This window comes from Eublepharis macularius, chromosome 5 (genome assembly GCF_028583425.1).
Source record: "Eublepharis macularius isolate TG4126 chromosome 5, MPM_Emac_v1.0, whole genome shotgun sequence".
In the NCBI taxonomy this organism is placed as follows: Eukaryota; Metazoa; Chordata; class Lepidosauria; order Squamata; family Eublepharidae; genus Eublepharis; species Eublepharis macularius.
This window is the reverse complement of record NC_072794.1, coordinates 116,832,739-116,849,235: the sequence shown is the minus strand read 5'-3', so window position 1 is coordinate 116,849,235 and position 16,497 is coordinate 116,832,739. Positions and strand designations below refer to the sequence as shown.

At 39.9% G+C, this 16,497-nt stretch overlaps 1 protein-coding gene across 1 annotated transcript in view; it reads right to left on the bottom strand.

Moving 5' to 3' along the window:
• Nucleotides 1-16,497, bottom strand: part of PFKFB2 (6-phosphofructo-2-kinase/fructose-2,6-biphosphatase 2) — a 59,370-nt gene that overhangs the window by 39,044 nt on the left and 3,829 nt on the right. Inside the window, exons 3-6 of the mRNA XM_054979922.1 lie at nucleotides 16,192-16,288; nucleotides 12,855-12,921; nucleotides 10,897-10,971; nucleotides 7,315-7,371 (exon numbers count right to left, since the gene is read on the bottom strand). Of these exons, the coding sequence (XP_054835897.1) occupies nucleotides 7,315-7,371; nucleotides 10,897-10,971; nucleotides 12,855-12,921; nucleotides 16,192-16,288 (296 nt within the window). The remainder of the gene's footprint in view (nucleotides 1-7,314; nucleotides 7,372-10,896; nucleotides 10,972-12,854; nucleotides 12,922-16,191; nucleotides 16,289-16,497) is intronic.

Below are 16,497 nucleotides of genomic sequence, written 5' to 3'. Positions count from 1 at the left end.
TTCTTGTCATGATTACTGAGATTCTATATTGACCTAGAAAATAAGATTTGTGGAAATGGCAAATAAGGATGGAGACATTTTTTCTGTTTCAGCAAGTTCAGATGATGACGTCAAAAATAATTCCATTATGACTGCTCTTTTTAAAAAAATAGTGAAGGTTGTGGAAGTCTTTCACAGGAATAAATATGAAGAAGGAAACAGTATGCAATTTTTCTGCAGAGAGTCTTGAAAAGTTACTAAGCAAGATGTACAAATTGCAGATGTGGGTTCTGTATGGAGACAGAGTAAGAAAGAATCAGGGCAGAAATCTGAATATTGAAAAGGCTGGAGAAGTTATTTTGCACGTCTTGCTTAAGGAAGTTTCAGCAATTATGGCTTCATTAGATAGCACTGAAGGTTCTTATGTGAAGTGGATTCAGGGAGAAGTGGACAGAAGCATGCAGAATGACTTTTGCTTCTAAGTGCATTACAGATTTGAGCTATGTAACACTGTAAGAATCAGGAAACAGGCATGTTGCCAGTTGTACCAGGAGGAGTAAGAAAATTTTTTTAGGGTACAATGAAGACAGAACAGGAAAACTTGAGTTTCAAAACTTCCACTAATTTACATTTAAAAACTGAAGGAAAAGCCCCAGAAATAAGAAGAAATATTTGATAAGTTCTGAAAATACAAAGAAAGGAAAGGCAGATGAAAAGTTGATGTTTACCCTTAAGAAGATTTCTTGCAAAGATCACCCCAAAATAGAGGCTGTTGGTGGAAAAGAAACTGCTGTTTTCTTTAAAAAGGTGCACCTTTAACTTTCACCCTGAAATGGCAGTATTTACCACCAGTAAGTGACATCCCAAAGATTTATCTTTAGCATAGAAAGTTATCCATTTATAATGGCTTGCAAATCATTGTTTTATTATGCATCAGTACTAAGAATTCATACCATGTAGGATCTCATGCTTGAAACTTCATTCTAACCCATGATCATTAATGCTCACAAAAAGAAAAGAGAAAACAAAGACTGTTACACTGATATTGCTAAATTTTCACTTGTGATGAACACTCACTGTCTCTTTACAGTAACCAAGTCTGTGTAAATGAAATAAATGCATAAACTTTCCCTGTTTGTACCTGCTACCAAACTCCCTCCACTTCCTTTATAATCCTTGTTTCCAGTCATTTGAAGGAGCTAATAAACCAGGAAAATATTTAGCATGGCAATTGAAAAAGAAAAGAGAGAAAAGAACAATAAGCAAAATAAATGAGGATGGAAAAGAGTTCTATGACCAAAGTTTAATTGAAAGAGCATTCTATAAATATTATGCAAAATTATATCAGAAAAAGCCAGTGGATTGTAAAAAAATAAAGGTGTATTTTGATAAATTGAATATACCAAATGTGTCTTTGAAATTGAAAGAGAAGTTGAATGCTGAAATTACAACAATGGAAATTTTGGAAGCAATACAAACTACTAAAGTGGGCAAGGCACCAGGACCGGATGGACTTACAGCAAAATTTTGTAAGGTAATGGCTGAAGACTTAAAGCAGTTGATGCAGAAAGTAATGAATGCAGTATTGGAAGGACAAGAGATACCAGATACATGGAATGATGCTAATATTACATTGATACCAAAAGAAACTTTGGATTTAAGTAATGTTAAAAATTACAGACCGATATCATTAACTAATAATGATTACAAGATTTTTGCAAAGATATTGGCGGAAAGACTTAAATTATGGTTGGTGGAATTTATAGCAGAGGAACAAGCTGGGTTCTTGGCTGATCGACAAATTAAAGACAATTTGAGAGTAGTATTGAATGCTATTGAATATTATGATAAAAATCCAGGGAAACAAGTTGGCTTTTTATTTGTGGATGCGGAAAAAGCATTTGATAATTTGAATTGGGATTTTATGTTTGCAATGATGGAAAAAATGAAGATGGGAGAGAAATTTATACAAGCAATAAAAGCAATCTATAAAAACCAAACTGCTAATATAATTGTTAACTCTGAGACAACAAAAAAATTGGAAATAAGAAAAGGAACAAGACAAGGATGTCCACTATCCCCACTATTGTTTGTAATGGTACTGGAAGTTCTGCTTAGACAAATACGAGAAGTTGAAATGATAAAAGGTCTGAGGACGAAAGGGTTCTCATATAAAGTTCGAGCCTTTGCAGATGATGTGATGGTTATAGTAGAAGATCCTATCCAGAATATGCCAAGACTAATGGAACGAATAAAAGAGTTTGGAGTCCTAGCAGGATTTTATATAAATAAAGAAAAATCCAAAATATTATGTAAAATTATGACCAAACAACAGCAGCAAGAATTGGTGGATTGTATAGAATGTGAAGTAGTTCATCAAGTTAAATATTTAGGTATAGAGGTGACAGCTAAAAATATTGATTTGCTAAAGAATAACTATGATAAATTATGGCAACAAATAGACAAGGATATGGTGAAATGGAATAAGATGAATCTGTCATGGTTGGGGTGTATTGCCGTGATTAAGATGAATGTACTTCCAAGGATAATGTTTCTACTACAAACAATACCAATTGTTAAAGACAATAAGCAATTTGAAAAATGGCAAAGGAAGATTTTGAAATTTGTTTGGGCTGGGAAAAAACCTAGAGTGAAAATGAAGGTAATGTACGATGCAAGAGAAAGAGGTGGACTGCAGTTACCAAACTTAAAACTATACCATGAAGCTATATGTTTGGTCTGGTTGAGGGAATGGATGGTGTTGAAAAATCATAACCTCTTGGCTTTAGAAGGATATAATAAACTCTTTGGATGGCATGCATACTTATGGTATGATAAGGTGAAAGCAGATGGTATGTTTTTACATCATTTTGTAAGAAGAAGCTTATTTGCGGTATGGACAAAATGTAAGAAATATTTGGAGGAGAAAACCCCAATATGGATTATACCTGCAGAAGTCATGAATCCAATAACGGAATATGAGGGGGAAGAGTGGCTGATGTACAAAGAAATTCTTGAAATTAGTCAGAATGTGTATGTTCTTAAAAAGAATGACGAATTGCCATTTCAATATAGTTGGTTCCAATATAGACAAATAAAAGACTTGTATGATGTGGATCGTAGAAAAGTAGGTTTTAGGATGGTAAACTCAGAATTAGAAGAATGTCTACTCCAAGGGGGGGGGGGAGATGATTTCTAAAGTATATAAGATTTTGTTGAAATGGTGTACAGAAGAGGAAGTTGTGAAAGTTCAAATGGTTAAATGGGCAATAAATTATAATAGAGATATACCGATGGAAGCTTGGGAAAAGTTGTGGAAAAACACAATTAAGATTTCAGCATGTACCACTGTGAGAGAGAATGTATATAAAATGATGTATAGATGGTATCGAACGCCAAAGAAATTAGCCAACGGTAATAGCCAAATGTCAGATAAATGTTGGAAATGCAAGAAACATGAAGGTTCATTTTATCATATGTGGTGGACATGTGAAAAAGCTAAACAGTTCTGGGGGGAAATTATAGCAGTTATGTCAGATGTTTTACAGAAAAATGTGATTAGAACCCCAGAATTGTTGTTATTATGTATGAACCTAGAAGTGTTTGACAAAATGGATAGAGTAATGGTGTTTTATATGATTACTGTGGCTAGAATGTGTTATGCTCAACTATGGAAGACTCAAGAGATACCGTCAGTGGAAGACTGGATTTTGAAAATATTGAACATGGCAGAAATGGACAAGCTAACGAGGAAATTGAAAGAACAAGATACATTGGAATATGCTTTGAGTTGGGAGAAACTTAAGAATTACGTGGAAAAAAAGTGGGACATGAAGGGTAAAATGTGGTCTTTGGATAGCTGTTAAGAGGGGAAGATAGATCTTTACTTGATATTTGTTAGAGATTGAATTATGATATTGTATAGTTAAGAGTGATATAGTATATTTTATAGTAATGTGGAAATCTAAATAAGAGATGTATTTCAAAATTAGTAGATATAGATGTATACTATATATTATAATATAGAAATAGGTGTTAATAAAATAGGAGATAGGGAAGTAGTATATATAAGGGGAATGGAAAACTGTTGGAAGTCAACTGAAAAGGGGGGGAAGGGTGGGATTATTATAACGTGATGGATATTGAAGTTATGTATTATGATTGGTGTATTTTGACCCATCCAATAAAAATTCTTTAAATAAAAAAGAAGAAAATCTGAAAATGTTTATCAAGAATGGTTTGATGGAAAGAGGTCAGAGCAATTATCACAGCAGTTAATACAACATGTTGCTTGAGAAAAAGATTTGCACATCAGCACCTAATTATAAACAAAAGGGGCAGATTCATAATACCACCAGCAGATTCATAATATCATAACTCCCCTTGCAGCTCAGCGTTGAGAGGGCAGTGGAGGGGAGGAGGATCCGGCAACAAAACACCCAACACAATTGACTGGTGTAAAACAGGCCACAACTTTATTGAAATTACCGATAAGGGAGCATTGGCAACACATAGGGGTTAGATCCCAAGCATCAGCTGACCCGCCTGCCAGCCGATGATCCACCAGCTCCCTCAGACCCAAGCTGAGGCGGGGAACCAAGGAGTGGCAGGCCGTGGGTTATCACATGGGTACTCACCCCTGCGTGAAAACCCTAGCCACCTGGGAGTGAGCCTACCCCGGCAGCCCCCGAGCTGGGCATGCACCACCATGACTCACCGCAAGATTCCTTATGGGAATCCCCTTAATGAGGAGATAGAGCCCACAGGCCCCATCTCCCCACAAAAGGGATCCGATCCCAATGTAAAACACCCAACAGTTGTGACAGGAAATACAACCACCACAAAAAACCAGCAAGGGAGGGAGGGTCGGGAGGCCAATGAGGCTGGGAGAGGCAGGGTTCCTCTTTTTATACCAGCCAGCTGAATGAAAACTACATGCTTTAGGTCCAGCACTCACCGCACCCCCTTTCTCAGCCAGCTCTGATTGGCCAGCCAGGAAATTCAAACTGATTGGCCAGCAGGCCTTCCCAGGGGGCAGGGTTCCTCCCTTATGCCAGTCAGCCGGACCTGAGTGAAACCTGCATGCCTCAGTTGCAGCACTAACCCCACCCCCTTTCTCAGTCAGCTCTGATTGGCCGACCAAGAAATTCAAACCAATTAGCTGGTAGGCTTCCCAGGGGGGCCCTGGGAAGCCCGAGCATGATGGCTGCCCGCCTCGTCTCTGCCACTGTCCTCACAAGTTGCAAATCAGGCCTTACAGGTAAGTCTGTAGGCCGTTACTTCTCACTGGAGATTAAAGACAAACAGCTGCCCATTTCCACAAATTAAGCCTCTATTAAAGGGACAGGATATTTCCCCCCAGGCCTGTTGGCACCTCTAGATTGTTCCTTATAGTTTGGAGCTCTTGTTGAGTTAGCAACAAGGAAAAAAAGGAAAAACTGGTGTGCATTGCACATATATCTATGTTTAGCATGAGCCTGTCCTATTACCAGCTGGCTCATTGCTGTCATGATCTTAATTCCACATACTCTGCAGGTGACATTATCAGTGCAAATCAGCTTGGAATCTAGGCATTTAGAGCTGGGAGTCTCTGGGTGTGTACAACGGTTGCCCCGAGAAAACCAAAACTATGGATCAAAAGGCAGAGGATATGCAGGTTATGCTCCATTGAAGCAAACTGCTGGTATAGGTGTTTGAACTAAGAGGCTGAACTACCTCCAACTCAAGTCTCATCTCTGAACTCACCAAATAGCTAAGCCACAGTCTCTCAGCCTTGCCTCTTCACACCCATCTGTAATACAGGGACAATAATACTGACCTACCTTACAGGGCTGTTGTAAGAATTAAAAGATAATGTGTATGAAGCACATCTGTCACTTGAAACACTATATACACGCTAAATATTCTTATAACTTGGAAAAATGTGGAATATATACATCTGAGAGAAATCTTCCTCTTCTTTTGAATCTGAACCAAGTTGATCTGTAACATCCAAAATCTTTGTCTTTATACCACTGTGCATATTTGCCTTCAATAAGGAGGAAATCTGCTGCTGGGTAAGAGAACACACACCCCTCTCCTTCTCATTAGTTAGTTATGAAATTCTGGTTCTATTTATTCAGTAAATTATGCAGTAGAGGATGCAGTACATCACTTGTATTGCATCAACTATTGCACAGATGTAAACATATACAGCAAATCACAGAGTACAAGAGGACAAAGCAAGCTATGTGCTTTGCTTGTGGCAAAGATGCACACGGTGGTAGCAGCCCTGCACTTATAAATGTGGTTCAGCCATAATCACACATACATGAGAAAGAAAGGGCATAATTTAATGCCCAGGAGGGAGCATGGGGAATGTTGAACCTTCCCTTCTGTCACCCCTCCCCCACACACTTCATGCAGTTACTCATCGACCAACTGGGCTCATTACCGGTACTGGAGTCCTACTGCGGATGAAACAGACCCAGGGCATAGATTGCAAGGAAACAGAAAGTGATAGGGAGTGGGAAGTATCCGTGTCCCTTGCCCATACATCTCTTCAGGGCTTTCAATCAAATGCTGAGCACTTTGCTTTACAGGATTGTGAAGATGTTTATTTGAAGACAGATTCTCCCACCCCAGCCTGAATAGTTCAGCATTACATTAAAAGCTGTGATTTACTGCAATATAAATAGCCACTGCATGCAGCAGCTGTGTTTCTCATAACAATATATAAAGTGTGAAGGACAGCCTTGGGTATACAAACAAGCAGTAGATTCATGCCCGGAAACCTCCACCAAAATGACCTAGGAGGAGCTGAAACAAGAGCCTGTTTACTAGGCATCAGTCCTGTCTAATTCCACATTATAAAAATATCCCCTCCCTTGAAAGGTTTTTGGCTGGAAAGCTCTGATTTAATACTGAGAGGGGATTGCCAATCCTGTTTGCCATCTTTCACACTTTATGTATCTCTTGAAGGAAATCCCAGTGTAACATTGAACAGAGTTGCTAAATAAAGTGTGGGAGCTACTTTTAAACACCATCAACATTCAGAAAGATCCATTCAGTCATTTCACACAAACACATGAAGCAGTCTTGCCCTCAGACCATTAATCTATCAAGGTTAGTATTGTCTCCTCTGACTAGCAGAAGGTCTCCAAGGTCTCAGGCAGAGGTCTTTCATATCATCTACTACCAAAACTTTTAAATGGACAGGCCAAGGATTGAAGCTGGGGCCATCTGTGTGCTTTACAGATGCTCTACCACAGAGGCACAGGACCACACCAAACAGCTGTGACTTTGCCACAGAAGAAACTATAGGAGGCAAGCCTTTGAAAGATGTACCATACCTACCAGTATATTGGCAGCAATGACTTCTGGATCATTACAAACAGATTCCACAAAAAACACCTGCAAAAAAAAAATCAAGGAAAATGCCTAGTAAAATGTAGGTCCTTTGCATTCATTATCTCAAATAAGTAAGCTGGGCTTTTTTGTTGGTTTTAGTTAGGAAAAAAGAAATATTGGTAGGTCAGGACTTAGGCCTCTCATCATTCCTAGGGGGAGATCCAAATCTCCTGACAGCTGCTGTTACGCTAAATGATTCAGCAAGGATCCAAATTAAGAGTTTGCACCTTACTTCCAGCTGGAAAGAGAAGAGGGAAAAGGAACGCAGGGAGAGAGAAGATGAGGAAAGATACTGCACTTACAAATGGAAAGAGCATTGACAAATATTGTAAAGCAAATGAGATGCTGCTGCTCCAACTGGAACTTGCTAAGGCAAACAGCCTTGCCAAATATGGGAGGGAGTCCATTGAGCCAGTTTGGTGTAGTGGTTAAGAGCGCAGGACTCTAATCAGGAGAGCCGGGTTTGATTCCCCACTCCTCCACTTGAAGCCACCTGGGTGACCTTGGGCTAGTCACAGTTCTCTGGAGCTCTCTCAGCCCCACCCACCCAACAGGGTGTTTTGTTGTGTGGATACTAATGACATACTTTGTAAACTGCTCTGAGTGGGCATAAAGTTGTCCTGAAGGGTGGTATATAAATCAAATGTTGTTGTTGTTATTGTTGCTGTTGTTATTGATAGAACCCCGCCATCTCCCCAAGTTTACAAAGGGCAGTGATATAGAAGCCTTCTTTATTTCCTCTGAGTATGACTGTCAGGACTTCAATATTCCCAAGGAAGGGTGCATGAGGTACATACACTCTCAAGACTACAGGAGAACTGGAAGAAGTCTACAGAGACATGGCCAAGACTGACTATGGGGATTATGACCTTTTAAAAGACAGAACAAGGATGCACTTTGGACTGACTGCTGAACAGAGCTGGAAAAAGTTCAGAGCTTTAAAGAAAAGCACCACAGAAACATTTTTCCAGTGGGAGGCCACTTAAAACAACTTTTAACTTGCTGATGGCAAGGAGAGGGGATCAAGTTTTCCAGCAACGAGGGACATAAACTGTTTGAGCTTATAGGAGTAGAAAAATTTCTTTACTCCCGTCCTCCAGTCCAGTATGAAGAAGTAACCAAACAAAAACTCAAGACTGTTTCCCAAGCAGCGGACTTTGCAGATCAGGTAATGGAAATGCGAGACACCCAAGGGAGAAAAGTTTATTGGAGGAGACAACCATTTTAAGGGCCATAGGGGACCACCCCAGAGGTCTGAAAAAATGCCCCAGCATATGGATTACAAAACTCAAGAGCCTAACTCTGCATCTCTAGCTCGCAAGCCCAGCTCATGGATAGGTACGATTACTTGTTTTAATTGTGGGGAGAAGGGACATTATAAATCTGACTGTCCTAAAAAGTCAAAAGGTAGTCAGCCCCAACCTTCTAGGGTGTATCTATTGGGAAATGTCACTCAAGAGACTGTAAATCCTCTTTCTGGGCCTGAAAATCGCACCAAGTCCAAGGAACTGAATATGCAGGATGCACCTTCATGGGCGAGGATTCACCCGACCAACCCTTATACTGTTCTCCTTCGAGCATCAGAAGAAAATTATTCTCAATGGAGAAGTCAGTCAAGGGTGGAGGAATGCAGGGTCAGTGATTATAACTATCCATGAGGATCTTATTGTGCCAGCTATGCAGATACCAGGAGAAACTTGGCCTATTACTCCCTTTGAAAGCAAACCCATTCTGTTTCCTGTTGTCAAAGTTAAGACTAGCTTACCAGGCATTTGGAAAGTGGCTATCCACAAGGAGGTTTGCTATTCTCAATGGAAATGACCTGGCAGATCATGTGGCATCACAGGACAGTATCAGTGCTGTCACACAAAGCCAGATGCACGCTTTGGAGGCAGCTACAGTCCCATCTGAGGACCCTGCAGAACAGGTGCCCATGGCCAAAGGTCAACTACATGCAACACACCTGAGTTCCAGTGTAGCAGAGACCCAGGAAGTGGACACACTCATCACTGAGCCCAACTGAGGAATCGGCACCTGTGAAACTACATGCTGCAGTGACTTCTTCAACAGAGTTTCAACATGCTCAATTGAGCAATGACAGCCTTCAGTACCTCTGGGAAGAAGCTGACAAAACTTCCAAGGACTTTCCAAGGGATTCTAAGTCTAGATTTGTGTGGAAGGGAGGGTTGTTATACTGGGAATTCCTTCCAAAAAGCTGTATGTAAGGAGGGATGGGAGACCATGAGCCAGCTTGTAGTGCCCTTGCCTTATAAACTTTCGCCTCAGCCCATGATACTCCCTTCTCAGAACATCAGGGAATCGCCCACACTAAGCAGAGACTTATGCACAAGTTTTTTCTGGCCTACCATTGCCCAGAATGCCAAGGATTATTGCCAATCTTGCCCTACCTGTCTAAGAGTGGGTAAGAGGAGAGATAAAGGTGCATGCTCCTTTAGTGCCTATACCTATCACTGAGACCCTTTTCAGTGGTTTGTCATAGATATTGGGGGGCCGTTCCCAAGAGTCACATAGAGGAAAAATAGGTTTATTCTGTCTATTATGGATTTTTCTACAAAATATCCTGAAATAGTGGCTCTTTCGCCCACAGCAGCCCAAGTAGTGGCAAATGTCCTGCTTGATTTCTTTGAAAAATTTGGCATTGCCAGGGAAACAGTTTCTGACAGAGAGACAAAACCTCTGACAAAATCTGTCCTATGGTTGAAGGAGGGTTCATGGCAAGTGCAAATTTTAGTTGGCTAATGCTGGCCAAATGTTGTACTCCCCTGCTCAGTTACTCCACTGGAACTCGCACAGTGACCCTCACTGGTACCAAATTGCAGTTGAATAGAAACAGATTGTAAAAATAAATTTTATATGTACTTGCTTTGTAAAGAGGGCAAAAAAAAAATCAAACGGTGGTAAAAATTTGTTCCAATATCATCTTTTTGCAAAGCAGAAACTATACCAGATATGTGTAAAATGTTTAGTTACATGACATGAGCAATGGCTTTCAGAATAGGGCAATGCTTCTGCTGATGTTTTTGGAACATGGAAAATCAAGTGACTCTCTTGAGGTGTGCAAGTGATAGGTCCTATGGTCATGCACCAACAAGGGGGGAAAGGGGGACAGACCATAATTTAGCAGCAGAACAAAGGCTTTGCAGATATGATGTCCCAGTATCTCCAGTTAAAACAGGTCTCGCAAAGCAGTGTTGGCAAACACCCGAGAGCCTGGACAGTTGCATCACATTCTTCTTATAATCTACAGTTCATTTATATCCATTCACTTACATATTTTTAAAAACTTAAGTTTTCTGGCTTGGATTTTACTTCGGTTTAATCTTGAACCCATGCCTGTCAGCTGAACTGGGTTTGAGGACTAGACTGCCATCTACTTCCATGCCTATTACTCATCTGTGAAACAGAAAAAGGCCTAAATCCACATTAAGACATTCTGAAGCTAGTAGTCATGCACTGGAAAAGTTTCATGCCACAAGCTTTAATCCACACTTGAAAGGAAGGAGTCACCTTAAAGGAATTTTCTTTTGCAAAAGTTAAAATCATATCCCGCCTCTCTCGAGTTGTGTTGGTTGCATCAAAGACCTAAATAAAAAGAAGAAAAAAATGTATAGTACCAAATAGTGGCTGCTATTTCCAGAGCCACCTCAGTTTTGCTATCCCACTGTTCAACATTATATCTATGTTATAACCAAAGAATTTATTCAATGTCTCAAGTTTTAAAGAAAGATACTTTAAATCCCCTTTTAAATTAGGATTTATGTGTTTTGTTTTTATACTTTGTAAATTTTATAGCCGTATAAAATTAACTAAACAAAATACATACATCATAATCTAAAGAGTAATTTATAGACAGATTATTATCTATCGAATGGCATCAATCTAGACTCAGCTGCCTAGGGATGTGGTGGGTTCTCCCTCATTGGCAGTCTTCAAGGAGCGGCTGAATGAATACTTGTTGGGGATGCTTTAGGCTGTTCCTTCATTGGGCAAGGGGTTGGACTAGATGATCTGTAAGACCCCTTTCAACTCTAAAATTCTATGGTAAGATATGGTTAAAAAGTACATTATTGGTAGATTTCTCTAACTGGCTACAATGAAGAGCAGTTTTAAAATAACAACATTGCTTTTGAAGTAATTGTCACACCTTGGAGCACGCTAACCCTCAGGGAGAAGAATAAAATAACATTTACAAAATATAAAGTGGGGAAACAGGGGCAAGCCCTGAGGGAGGCAGCAGCACAGCCACAGAGCAGTGAGAAGAGCAAGACAGGTCCACAAGGGTAACTAAGGAATAGACAGAAGGAAGCACAGCCAGTACTAAGGGGCAAAGACCTCCTTTGGTGTAGAGAATCCTTGGGAGAAAAGACCTCCTCAGGAGTAAACTCCAGGAAGCAGGAGCTGGGACTGACCAGGAGAAAAGAGGATAAAAGGCTCCAGAAGGAGAAACTGGCTATTATACATTATCTAAGCAATTACAGTGAAACCTGTGCATTCTTGGATGTTGCCTTGTTCTTGGCAATGCTACTTCAGGATAAGAGACTGTGTTTGGGGAGTGGCCCCTGATCCTTGTCTTGGGGATTTATAGTAATATTGAAATAGAACTACAGAGATGTCCGAAGTTAATGAAGTTTGGTAGGGTATTTTTTTTAATAAAGGAACAGGGCAGTAATTATTATCTGTGAAATTCTGGCCAGTCTTCATTGCACTGTTCATTGTATATATTATACTGTTCTCCTGCATTGTGCTCCAATTTTTTAATCCTACTGTATTATACATATTACACCGGGGGGGGGGGGGTAGTATTCTCTGACTTTGTAATCCAGTTCTTGTTGCATTATTTGTTAAATGTATTGTACTGTATGATCTACTGTATCGTTTTCAAGCGTGCAACTCTGCTTAGGATGTCATCAATTGGCATTTATACTTTCAGAAATATGCAAAACAGAACAATTATACATGCTAGTTATAAATCATGCCTTTTATGCTTGTTTAAGCAGTAAAATAAATTTTAATTATTCCATATAGTCATCGTTCCCTCCCACAAAAAAATCAGATTTTTCTTGAAGTTTTCCCCCAAGGCTTCACCATCATAAGAGAAAATGTGCCATTACAAAGATTTCAGTTTTAAAAAGAACCCTAAATTAACAATGCAATCATAAATAGAGTTATATCCTTTGAAGTCCATTGACTTCAGTAGTACTGCACTGCTAGAGATTTGTACTAGTTAATATTAGAAAGCAGTCAGTATGTTGAAAGGAATGATTCAACAACACATTTTATATATTGTTATGAGAAAACACTCCATGAAGCCATTTTTTCCATTTTAAGCTTCCCATTTTCCCTACATTAAGTCACTAGTTGGGGTAGGGCTGGGGGTGGGGGGGACACACTATAAGTTTCCACTTATATTCACATTCATGTATCCTGGACTTCTGCCTTAAAGTCGTATGAAGATGTGTACTTACAGCTATCTGGCCACACTCCTCCATAAGATAAGTTTTCACATCTTCAAGGGCCACCAAGGCACATTGTCTGCAAGAAGAGAAGAATGAAAGGTGTTGTAAAGCAATGAGAAACCAAACCATCGAAATCAGTCATTCAGTGGGATGTCTGAAAACCATACACTTCTCTGTCCAACACAACCATCTGTTTCAATCATAAGACAGCCCATTAAACCTCTTTGCAAATTCTTCCCTCACTGAAATCAGATTTGTGGCCTGTCTGGCAGAACATAAGCAATTGTGGCATTTCTAAAACTTCCAATGCACTAATAAGCATCTAGGTAGCAGTTCAGTCTCTTGGAGAACAGGAGAGTGCTTCCAACCTTGGCAACAAGGATGGTGCCATGAAGATTGCACAAGTTGACCCGCGGGGTTTCCACATCCTTTCCTTTCAAAAACTAGGCTATCACCCCTGGCCTGAAGGACACAGAGTTCCAGGATTTGCTAGCCTACAGCCCACTACCCATACAAGAGATCCAGTGACCCTTCTGTTGAGGGGTTCATCCCATTCCTCCTCTCTGCTGCAGCCTCCTGACCCTAACAGTTCACATGGGACCCACAACCCTGAAAATAAACTTTCAGGGTAGGACTTTTGCAGGGTAGGAATGCAGGAAAGATGCACAGTTCTTGAGTCTGAGGATTGCAGGATCCTACCCAATGTCTACCATAATTTCAATTCCCACCCCACCCCCTCCACCACTACATTTTATTGTACTTTAAGTCTGTTCACCTTTGTACTTTAGTATTTAACCAAATGTTTACAGTCCTGCAGTTCCCTCCCAGGTTTCTATTTTTCTGATAGCAGAATTTGTGTGGGTGTTTTTTTTAAAAAATAAAAGCAAAAAAATCTAGACCACCTAAGTCATTCCACTCTCCCCCATGCATGAACATACTCTTAAGTGCCCACCTGTTTCATCAAGAAATATTTTTCTTTTAAAAAATAATTACAGTCCAATATTACATAAACATGCCCTGTACTTTCTCCAAAAAGGAATTATATTTTTACCAACATGTCCTCAAGTTCTAAAGTCTGCTGCCCATTAAGAGCAAGATACTTCACTTAAAAACTTATTTCTAAAATAATAATTTAATTAATTAATAATAATTTTAATAGTAAGAGCTTTGGTCAAAACAAACACTCCTAAAAGTCATGCTAAATAGGTAACTTATGTAAGTAACCGTGGTGCTAGAAATATGAATTGCTCTGCAGAAAGGCCAGGTCAAGGAAGAATTAGAACCGGGCGTCTGACTAGTCAGAAAAAATGTCATCAATTGACTACTCAAATGTCAGTCAATTATTTACCAACCATACCCTTTATTACAACAACAAAAATACAGTTTAATCATCACTAGGTTTGATGCTTGTGCTAATTACAAAACAAATAGTTAGCATCTACAGTGAAACAAGAAAATACTAGCTGGGTAAGGCTTCTATATGTTGAAATGATTCCAAAGAACAACTTGGAACATCAGGGTTATCCTACATTTACACAATTTAAAGGGAAAAAAATTAGGCAATTAAAAAAAACTATTTGAACATATTTTTACAGGTAACAAGTGGCATCATCATGAAATTTAAATGATAATCTGCCCCTTATGCAGTGACATTTTTGGCCTCATGGAATATTTGACCACATACAAATAATAAGTGATCAATTGTCACCAGGGCTTTTTTTCTGGGAAAAGAGGTGGTGGAACTCAGTTGCCCTCGAAGAAAACGGTCACATGACTGGTGGCCCCGCTCCCTGATCTCCAGACAGAGAGGAGTTTAGATTGCCCTACGTGCCACTCGGCAGCGCGGAGGGCAATCTAAACTCCCCTCTGTCTGGAGATCAGGGGGCGGGGCCACCAGTCGTGTGACCATTTTCAAGAGGTTCCGGAACTCCATTCCACCGCGTTCCAGCTGAAAAAAAGCCCCGATTGTCACTATTTGACCAATCAATTGACCTATGTAAAAAATACTGAGGCAACATGTCTTGGAAACACCTTTTAAATTAGGACAATGTGTAAATATTGCCCTTAAAGACAATATTTGTCAAATTATTTTATTACTAGTTCCCTATCCAGCACTTAAGGAGCCCCGTGGTGCAGAGTGGTAAGCTGCAGTACTGCAGCCCAAGCTCTGCTCGTCACAACCTGAATTTGATCCAGGCAGAAGCCGGGTTCAGGTAGCCAGCTCAAAGTTGACTCCATCCTTCCGAGGTCAGTAAAATGAGTACCCACTTACCTGGGGGTAAAGTGTAGATGACTGGGGAAGGCAATGGCAAACCACTCCGTAAAAAGTCTGCCAAGAAAATGTCATGATGCGACGTCCCCCATGGGCCAGTAATGACTTGGTGCTTGCACCTTTACCTTACCTTTTATCCAGCACTAGTTTAAGGTATGTTTTATTTTTTAAAGTCCTTGTCAGTGTGGTTTGTAGGATCTTAGAAGCACAGTGCACATATAATGGCTTTTAAATAACAAAAATAAATGTGTGCCTTAATGTGTCTTCACTTCACATTGCTGGTCCTGGCAATTCCAAGTCCTCTGCATGTTTTGTTTTCATCACCTGCTCACCGTCCTGGTCAAACTTCTCCAAACGGCCCTGGTTTATTTTTAATAATATAATAACATTCGATTTATATACCGCCCTACAGGATGACTTAACACCCACTCAGAGCGGTTTACAAAGTATGTCATTATTATCTCCACAACAAAGCACCCTGTGAGGTGGGTGGGGCTGAGAGAGCTAGAAGCTGTGACTGACCCAAGGTCACCCAGCTGGCTTCAAGTGGAGAAGTGAGGAATCAAACCTGGTTCTCCAGATTAGAGTCCCGCGCTCTTAACCACTACACCAAACTGGCTCTCTGTCTTTTAGTCTTTTCACAGCTTCTTTAAGGGGCTCCCTTTCACCTGCAGCATCTTTTTGTCTCCACCTAGTACCCTTTTCCAGCTGTCACTTTTCTTCATCTGACACTCACTCCCTAGCATTCTCTCAACTCACTAGGAACCAAAACCTCTCCATACTTTGTCTTGTTCTTTCCTGGCCATTCCTTATGTGAAGTTTACAGTCTCTATTTGCACTTTCTTGGACATTTCTGATGCTGCCTACTTTTCTTTTCACCAGCTCATCCCATAGCCTGCCACATTTTTTCATAATACAAATCTAAGATGCCCTTTGATTTTCTATCTTCAAAAAGAATAGAAATTAAACTGCATCTTGTTTTGTGTTAATTATGGTGCATTCTGAAAGGTAGCAACCTAGGTCTCAGACTACTTAGCAGTGCTAGTGTTTTGTGGGACACTGATATCAACTTACTTTCGAATCCTCATGGCTTCTTCATTATCATGTCTGAAGAAGTCATAGGACTGGTATGATTTTACTGCTTCACGACGATACACTCCTAAATTAAACACTTCAAAAAACAAACAAATAAATTTCCTTTAGTAACATCCCATAAACAATATTTACTCAAAGAAGAGATCTGCATACCTGCCTTGCCTTGTTTCATTTTGATAACAAAAATCAATTTACATGTTAATAATGTCATGAGGTAACTTAAGTTTCAGCTGTTCTCGTACAATAAAATTTCATTTCACTAGAACATATAGCCTTGGGGCTATA